Below are 9,281 nucleotides of genomic sequence, written 5' to 3'. Positions count from 1 at the left end.
TTCTTGCACTGTCTAAGTGCATGGTTCAACCAAAACTCAGCATTACAGTCAAACTAGTTCAGGAAAAAGAAAAAAAAAGTCAAACTACAGGAATAACAAGTATAGGGAAAACTGGCAAGTCTGTCAAACTACAATAAGAGACAAGCCAGTTTTACTGTAAAGCTGTAGTAAGCTTTTAGTGGTTGGGTATCTTTGAGAATCTTTATTAACATCAGCTTTTCTTTTGTTAAGGTAGCAGCTACTGTTTAATTCCACAGTACAACCAAAAGGACTGAGTTCTTTGGTGTGGTTCAAAGCCAACAGAAGCAGAAATTAATCAAGTAAGCATAAGTTAGTTATGTTGGGATGACCACCCCAAAGCAGAAATGGCTCTATTATGTATAAGGTTCCTTTTATCTCTGTGGAGAACACCGCCATTATGACCAGGATGCCCTTTCAGACTGCAGTCTCATCTCAGCCATTCAAGAGTTCAGCTGTTCTACAGTAACAGCTTATTATAGGCAAATGAAACAGTGGACAAAGTGCATAGAACTGCAGTTATTTTCTGGAGTTTTGCAAGGATAGGTTCATGGCACTTCTCTGTGAACAGTGAAAGCCTATTTTTGTTACAATCATTTCCCAATTCTCTAGTTCCTAAAGTGTAGAATAGGTTAATTTATTACTTTTTTGGAGGGGAGTAGGCAGGATTTGAGGTATCTGCTATGAAATGAAGCTTACATATACAGTAGTAAACAGACACTAAGCACTCTGTTTCTCATTTATTTCAGGCAATGACAGTGGTAGAATTTATAAACCCTCATGTGGGATGAGGGCACAGCCAATAATGACATCATATAGAGTTTTTTTTCTACATAGTCAAATATATAAAAGTTTCATGAAACTCATCACTGGGGCAGCCAGCATAGTCAGTCCATGAGTTGTCTATTCAGTTAGACCAAGCTTCTTCTTCAGAGATTCTGGCATTTCAGGTGGAGGTGGACGAGGAAGTCTGAAATAAACCTTCACAGAATCGTAGATGAACCACTGTAGTGCAGTCAGGGTACCAATCATAATGATACGAGCAAAAAGACCTTTCCATACACCTGTAGAGTAAAACATGAAGCATGAGTAGCAAAAGCAGCCAGGAAAAGAAAACCACACCACAAACACTTGATCCAAAATACATGTAAGTAAGGATGTACCTTTGAATCCAAGCCTCATAAGAACCTGTGAAGCAGAACTGCCCTTTTCTTTGTTCAACACAGACACCACTGAGTCCGCAGGATGGGAAACAATTGCACAGAAGACACCAGCTGCAAGAATAATTTGACATTAGTCCTGTGGTGTTTTAGCTGCACCAGTACTGTGCACACTGAGTACAACCAACTGAAATCACAACTTGTAATAAATTGCTAGTAAATTGCACAGAAGTTATGTCAAGCCTCCTGATATCCTAAACAGGCAGCACATATATAAGTACAATTTGACGTGAATATCAGAAAACACTTCAGTTCTTGCTCTTGCAGCACCACTTCTGCTGAATCTCTAGATATCGAAAATCCCTCTTCCATCCAGATTTCTAGCCTAGCACAGATGCAAGTTTTTTCACTTACATCAGCTGCAGTTTCTAAACTTGGACATTAACACTGATAATACATAGGAACAATTAAGAATATTGTCCTACTACAGACCCATTTTCCACTTACAGATAGAATATAGTTTTTTGTCTCCTGCACATTTTAAAGTTACAAGTAAATTCTCCCTTTCTAGTTACATCTGTTTCATATTCTGAAAAGGGACAGACTTCTAGAGTTGTGGTAGTCCACTAATGAAGTGTAGGACTTAAAGATTCCTTACCGATATAGCCTGCAATAAATGTGACCACCAGCTGCTCTCCTTTCGTACATTCACTTCGTGGCTTGGGAACGACATACTTGTAGAGAGCTTCAACAGTACGTTCAAAGCAGGCAAATTTCATCATTGTGTACGGAATCTGTCTCATCCACAGTGGAGCAACACCTTTGTAGAAACTTCACCAAAGAGACAAACTCAGTTTCATTTTCTCCAGTATTTAAGGTACGTTTCTAACTTGAAAAAAATTCAGTTAGCTTATAGATGCTATTAAAAATATAACTTCCAAATACTGACACTGTAAGGCTTCAGTGTCTCAATACCTACAGAAAAGAAATTCAAGTTTTATTATTTCCAGAGTACTAACTTAAACACTAACACAAATCAGAATTTACCTTATCCCTACACTGCACAGCTGTTTCTGTAGTCACTTTTCAGATCATAAATGCAGTGCATTATACAGTACCAATACTACAAGTGCAGTAAGCATTATCATGTCTGCATACCAGCCAAGTCCTGATAGTCATAGATGACTTGTATATTTACAGCCACTTCTATCAGAACAGAAAGCTAACACGCAGTTATATTCCTCTTACATGCCAATGACTCAAGCATCTTTGACTGTACAACCAAAAAGTTGCTAAATATCTCTGACTGGAACTGCTAGAAACTAAAGTTATCCAGCAGAACTCAGCACAAAGATACTCACAAAGATGGATCTAAGGAGCATGTGGAATTAACAGCCAGTTCAGCACAGATTCCCTGAAGTATTTTAAGTTATCTTGAAATACAAAGACCAAAAAACATTGTAAGCTAAAGCCACAATTAAGTTTTAGCTACAGTTTTTCATTAGGAAAAAAATACTCAACATCAGGAACCTGAATAAAAATTAAAATTAAAATCAAGAGACACTTACGCCCAGATGCCTTCTTCTCCAAACATTTTGGGTACAGCTTGCCGCAGAGTGTTAGCATATCCAGGCTGTGTCTGAATACGAACTTTAGCAGCTTCCATTGGAGCCAGAGCAATGTCTGCAAAAAACTCCGCACTGGCAGATGCAGCCAAGTATAGCGTAGTACGCCACAAATACGCATTTTCCTGAAGTGAATTTAAACACAATTTTTATTAATGAGTCATGCTTCTGTGATTATATACAGCAAGATATATATATAAGTGTAAACCACTTAAGGCTTACCTCTCCCATCATGTTGCCGTAAAGGATTTTGAAAACTTCATAGAAACCAAATTTACAAAGCCCCTGCATGGAATATCCAATAAAGGTTGGAGCCCATCCCTTAGCCAAGCCACGGACACCATCTTCTTTGATTGTCACTGAAAATCCATTGAAGATGCTCTTGTATTTTTGTGGATCAACCTAAACAGAACAGGCAGTTAGTAGCTTGATAAAGCTTACTATTTCCCTTCTCACATCCTCATCCAAAACATAAAATTCTTAAAATCCTCATGCAGCTGGCTTCCTAAGGTTCCCTAGAGAGAGGATGTACTCATCACAAGGTTACACTAATGTAACTGTAACAGCTACTTGCTAGTCTCAAACCCTAACTTATTTTAATAGCCACTATTACTCAGGAACCACCAAACTGTCTGAATTTTGCTTTACATTTATTCTCCAAATGAATAATACGACTTTCTGTATCAAAATTATTTACTGAAATCACCATTCTAACACTGTCAGTAGTGTACTGGTATAATTATGTCTAGATCAGACTCTTTAAAAATTTAACTGCTCCTGCCAGTAATCTCATTCACTCTACACATCACACCTATGTACACTCAAGTGCTGCCACAAACCAAGTCTGATGGTTCACCCGACTCTTAATCAGGAAAGGTTATTTGTCCGCTGTTATTCTGAACCCTCCACACAGTCAGGGTAAGACAGATGGAGCAAAGTAGATCAAAGAGTACTCAAGAACTTCTACACTCATACCTTGACTTCACAGTAAAGGCTACATACGATTTTTTGTGCACAAAAACCTTTGAGTGATATTTCACTAATATCTTATCAGAAACTAAAAAAGATCAACTTCAAGAATTTTGTTTCACATGAAAGGAAACAACTTATCCAAAATTCTTAAGCAGGTAATTCTGACAAATTTTAAGTTATATCACAGTTACTCTTCATATTTGACATCATCCAACACTTCCTCAGAGGACTAAGAAGAAAGTTATCAAATTAGAAGTCAGCCAAAGCTTTCAGAAAGAGCTATGGGACATGCATGTCAACCTGCAGCAATTGACAGATTTTTTGTCTTGCAGTGTGGCAACAACGTACTTCAGAACTAGTTCAGCTAAACATATCAATTTTAAAAGATTCAGAATTTCATAAAATTGGATATTTAATTGGGCACTGTAAAATGAGACTACACTCATATCAGAACTATGCTTAATTATCATCTACGTAAAAGGTGACCTCTTAAAATGTCATGAGAAGGCAGGCAATGGGTTTCTTCCTGGAGAATTTAGGAAGGATTAGTAACATGCTCTGTACTGGATCTGCACAGATAAATGCTGACAGGTTTTACAAGGTCACACCTGGAATCCACGTGGAACCCTCCTTTTGCACCTTCCTCTATGTGCTGGAAAAGGAAGGGGATGTATGACCACTCTTAGCACATATGAAACGCAAGACTGGTAGTCCAAGCCAAACATAGCTACCAAACAGCTGAAGCCTGAGAAGTATGAGGCCTTGCTCTCAGTTGTATACACAACACTATACAGCTCTCAGGCCTTCTGCCTGTTTTCCCAATTTGCAATCAGATTAAGAACTGTTTGTGATGCTACATCTTCTTCACCCATGATCAGCCTCCTTCCCAGGAAACTCATCTTCAAGCTACCAATCTTGAAGTTTATAACAATAGAAAAGTACACTTCGGCTATTATTTTCAGAAATAAAACACATACTCAGCTACAGCTAGTCCCTACTAGTAGAAATAAGGAATTCCTACACAGTTAGCCTGGTCTCCATACAAATTATGTAGAAAGCAGCATCTTGCCCTCATTTAATGCAATCTGTCTTTGCATGATGCGTTACAGAATTACTAGCTTGAGACCAGAATTTTAGGTGCTCTCAAGTACGTGAAAATGCCTCTCTTGTAAAGAGTGCTAAGTAAAGGCCTTCCAGAAGAACACAGTTTTAAAGAGTATCACCTGCAGCACTCCTAGTGTGACTAGTAGGTCTGACTAATTCATAGTTCCCTCCTAATTTCAGTTCTATCATTACAAAATCACCACTTTTATAATCAGTGTTAGTCTATGCAACAGGGAAGTCATTAACTACTATATTTCTAGAAATTTGGAAGTGTACTTTAATTTGCTTCATTCTTGAGGCACTGATTTGCCTGAATAAATTCATCAGTATGTTTTTATCCATGGCTGTTTACTAGATTATTTTAATGAGGAAGCTGGTATGCCAAATTAAGTGCAATGTGATAACATTCTTTTCAGTTCAATCAAGAACCACTGCAAGGAAACCAGCCACAAGCACTGATGGCCTTACCAATACTGTATCACATTTTACCCATTCTATTCAAAGTGGCATTAGAAAGTATCCAATCCATAAGCCATGCAGTGATATCCACAATGTTAATAGATCCAATTAAACATGCATGTCACTCCAGGCTGAAAACTTTAGGTCTTCGAAACACCAAAAATACTGTTTCCTTCCTCCAAAAGCACATGAATAGCGCTAAAGCACCTACCAGACAGCAAAGAGCAACATTGTGGCGTTACATACTACATACAATATTGCCATAAACGTAACAAAAAACAACTCATACACGTTATCCTGAACACCTCTGCTTCTCTAGAAAGCAGTATTTTGTCAGTCTCACAGCCATAGACTTGATAAAGTAGCATTCAAGTATACTCACTTCCTGTGACCCAGAAGACTGCGTCCCTACTATAAACTCTTAATATGCTGGCTACATAGAGAAAAAGTTTAACAAGTGTTTAAATTCATACAAACCTGCATACGACATTTCACTAAATCCAGAGGTACAACAGCAGTGTGCGTCAGGCCACAACTTAGGACCCCACCAACGCCACAGAGAGCATAAAACTTGAGAGAGCCATATTCACAACTGTATTCTGCAGCAGAAAAATAAAGACACACCATGCTTTTATATAAACTCCATGCACTGTTGGACAATGGTGTCCAGGGGATAGTTTATGCCTCCAATTCATTAGTAGATTAATTATCCCACACTAAACATGCGTTGTCAATGTCACCACATACCAACATGCAGAACAAACCTGTATTCTGCATTTAACCAGGTCTAGAGGAACCAGTGCTGTATGTGTTGTTCCACAGCTAATAATCCCACCAAGGCCACAAAGCATAAAGAATCGGCCTGAGCCATATGCACAGCTGTATTCTAGGTAATTGGAAAGAAAATTGCACACACACGATCAATCATAAATAGGAACAAACATCAGAAAAGAAACAAAACTGGTTGAGTGCTACCTTCCCAAAAGCATTAAACTGAAATATGCTAAATTATTCAACTGTTGTGTTATACTCAAAAATAATTCCCTTGCTTTAAGTTAACGACTTTTGGACCAAGTTTGATTCTAGGCCTTCCAAATTGAGTTTGTTCCTTTAAAAAAAACAATGGAAGAGAAAGCCAAATTTTAGCTCACAGTGTACTTAAAACCATAAAAATCAATCCCAGAAGCTGCTAGTAGAAACTATGACTCAAAGTTGCAACATACAACATATTCTTATATCTAGAAGAGTGTTTCCCTAGTATTCTGGAGACAAAGGTTCTTTGGTTAAATAGTCTGTGCTAGTGCAACTTCTGTATTTAAGTAGAGACGATATAGATCTTCGAGATCAGTGTTGGATTTTCCTTTATATAGATACCTTTTCAAATGTATTTCAGGTTCTTTGAAACAGACTTTTAAAAATTTTCCTTCAAATACAGAACCTCAAACTTATACAGCTTTTATTTAATTAATCGTCACATTCAATGCTTATAAACAAGGTCTGTTAAAGAATATTTCAGACCACATGTAATGAAGGGATATTTCATTTGCACTGTTCCATACAGTACCGTCTACAAAACCATCCAGTCTTAAAAGAGCAAGTTATTAATTTTCACAAATTCCAATAGAGCAAGGTTACTGGAGCTGAAAAACAAGAATCAGTTCCCCTCTTACATTTTTTAAGAAGCTACAGAGGCTATGATTACATGCAACCAGATAACACTCAAGTTTACAATTAAGAGTATGAAATAAGCATAAGGTAGCAGCACAGTTCTGCTACTACACTTAGCATTTTAAATATACAGGCAAAACTAATGTACTAAATGAGCATACAGAAAATAATACACGATGTAGAAGATACTCCCTGGAGTAGAAAGGGATAATCTAGGTTCTTTTGCTATTCGATTTAGTGGTGTTATTCCAGTATAACGGAATACACACTGAAGTGCTATACGAACTTAGTAAGAACTACCTCCAGAGAAATACTAATGAAAATCAAAAGGCAGCAAAAACTTATCTTATTCAGAGCTTCTCTGCCCTGTCTTTTTGCTTCTGAAATAAATTCTTTCATGTAAATCAACAAAAATTTACAGTTACATTCAACAGCATCTACAGAGCACCAGTTAACACTAACAGGTTTATCCACTTATAACTTCGCTATTGTAAGCCTAAACTTAAAGTGAGGAATCAGTTAACAGGCAGAATAATGCATAACCTATAAGAATTTCATTGATAATTTTTAAATTGAGATACTGCTCAAGACTGCAAATACGCCAGTCCAGGGCTCACACATACCTTTTAAACAGACTGGCTACACTAGCAGATTTGCAGACAGCAGTAATATTTTTTTTACAACTTGCCAGAATGACCAGTTAAACAAATACAAACAAGGCTTTCTATGCAGGTGCAACCAGAGAACAGACTCTGGGTCTGTATTACAAGGCAGCTGTCTGGCTGCATCTTTGGCCTGCAGCACAACAGTACTTGTCATGCTGCCCAGATACCTGAAGTGTTTGTTCACACCTCTCTTCACACCAATTTACTGTTAGAAGTTATATGCTTCAACTGACAGACATTTGTAGGAGCCACAGAAAAGTAGAGCTTTACTACAGTGCTATTCTGACTAAAGTGCCAATGAGGTTTTTGAAAACAGTAAGTAAGAAAAGCAAGCCAGCATCAATTAGGCTTAAGCTCTTTACAACTACCTAAGTTCACAGTATTATAACAGTATTAGGAAAAAAATACCCAACATAGTAGATTGCAGACTTTCTATTTCAGGAGTCACATTTTCTAAAAACTCTGAAAAAGAGAACTGGCTGAACATGTAGTACAGAAGGCAAGAAAGTTATTCTAACGTACCTAGACGCTGACTTGGGAAACACCTTGGAGCTACTCAAATATAGAGCACAAAACCAAGGCTACTCTGTCAAGACAACTATATAACTATTTCATTCCTCTGCTTCTGATCTGACACATTAACAAGGACAAATTCCAAGAGCTGATCATAAAACACTTTGTCTCTGAGCTGTGTCATGGCTGATGCCCTGAGCTGAACCCAAAAGGTCTTGTGGTTTGTACTGACTTTGTATGACCTTGCATAAGCTCAGATATCCTCTGCAAGGTATTACTCTCCTAACACAAAGGCCAAATAATCAACTGACATGTGAAATAATGAGTACAGCAGAAAAGACTAAAAAGACTAAGAAACTCTGGCCACCTTTGACCGCATCTGCCTACAAACAGTATGAAGATTAAGCATAAAGCTTTAAGAAAAATATGTAGCTACTGAATATATTTAGCGTACTGAAGAGCGACTTAGGGCTTTAGTTAGCTAGCAATAAGATTACTACACTGAAAGCCAGAAGTACCTTCTTGAAAACTTAATGAAATTCAGCACCTAGTTCTCTCTCTCTTTTACATACTACATGAATGTTCACGCAGCAGCACCAACGTACTTCAATAACCATAGTATTTCAGAAGAGGTAACTTGCTAAAGTCACTTCTGTCCTCATTTTTTTTCAAATAAAGGCAGAGAGATGCCTTTAGGTTGTTAAACTGCTTACACGAATCAGAATTTTAACATCTACCTCCACTATGAGGAGTACCATCAAGGTCTGACCTCTGGAAGTCAGGAAAGTGATCAGGAAACATACAGAAAGCAAATGCACTTAAATCTAAAATGCATCACTGTATTTTAGACAGCTGAATGAGCTATCTGGTATATGTCCCACAGCTACGAAGAAGCAAAACAAAAGAAAAAAAAAAACACCAACCAAAAAAAACCCACTGCTTTTCTCCGCAGAAGAGATAAGTACAGGCCTATAGCTTCAGTCCCCGAGGCTGCAGGCCCAGCAGAAACAGAAAAGCCACTCTCTTATCCCCAAGACAGACTCATTAGGGGTCTCTCTAATTAATCCTGAGTTAGAACCTCCCTGTGTCCTTTCCCA

The 9,281-nt window shown here is 37.8% G+C and overlaps 1 protein-coding gene across 1 annotated transcript; it reads right to left on the bottom strand.

Annotated features, from left to right (window-relative positions):
- Nucleotides 1–741: 741 nt before the first annotated feature.
- Nucleotides 742–6,207, bottom strand: SLC25A3 (solute carrier family 25 (mitochondrial carrier; phosphate carrier), member 3). The gene is made up of 6 exons (XM_010182594.1): nucleotides 5,816–6,207; nucleotides 3,026–3,205; nucleotides 2,747–2,928; nucleotides 1,837–2,009; nucleotides 1,182–1,292; nucleotides 742–1,082 (listed from the first exon to the last, which is right to left on the bottom strand). Exons 1-6 carry the CDS (start codon nucleotides 5,963–5,965, stop codon nucleotides 922–924), a joined length of 957 nt encoding a protein of 318 aa, XP_010180896.1. The 5' UTR covers nucleotides 5,966–6,207; the 3' UTR covers nucleotides 742–921.
- Between the last annotated feature and the right edge of the window lie 3,074 nt (nucleotides 6,208–9,281).

The sequence above is a fragment of the Mesitornis unicolor genome, unplaced genomic scaffold (assembly GCF_000695765.1).
Source record: "Mesitornis unicolor isolate BGI_N332 unplaced genomic scaffold, ASM69576v1 scaffold44514, whole genome shotgun sequence".
In the NCBI taxonomy this organism is placed as follows: Eukaryota; Metazoa; Chordata; class Aves; order Mesitornithiformes; family Mesitornithidae; genus Mesitornis; species Mesitornis unicolor.
This window is presented reverse-complemented; position numbering and strand designations above follow the sequence as displayed.

Coding starts and splice junctions, on each gene's coding strand:
- SLC25A3 (XM_010182594.1), bottom strand. CDS start 5,965: ATGGTGTGTCTTTATTTTTCTGCTGCAGAATACAGTTGTGAATATGGC. Junction 3,206..5,815: donor TAGTGAAATGTCGTATGCAG/GTTTGTATGAAT, acceptor TGTTCTGTTTAG/GTTGATCCACAAAAATACAA. Junction 2,929..3,025: donor ACGGCAACATGATGGGAGAG/GTAAGCCTTAAG, acceptor AATTCACTTCAG/GAAAATGCGTATTTGTGGCG.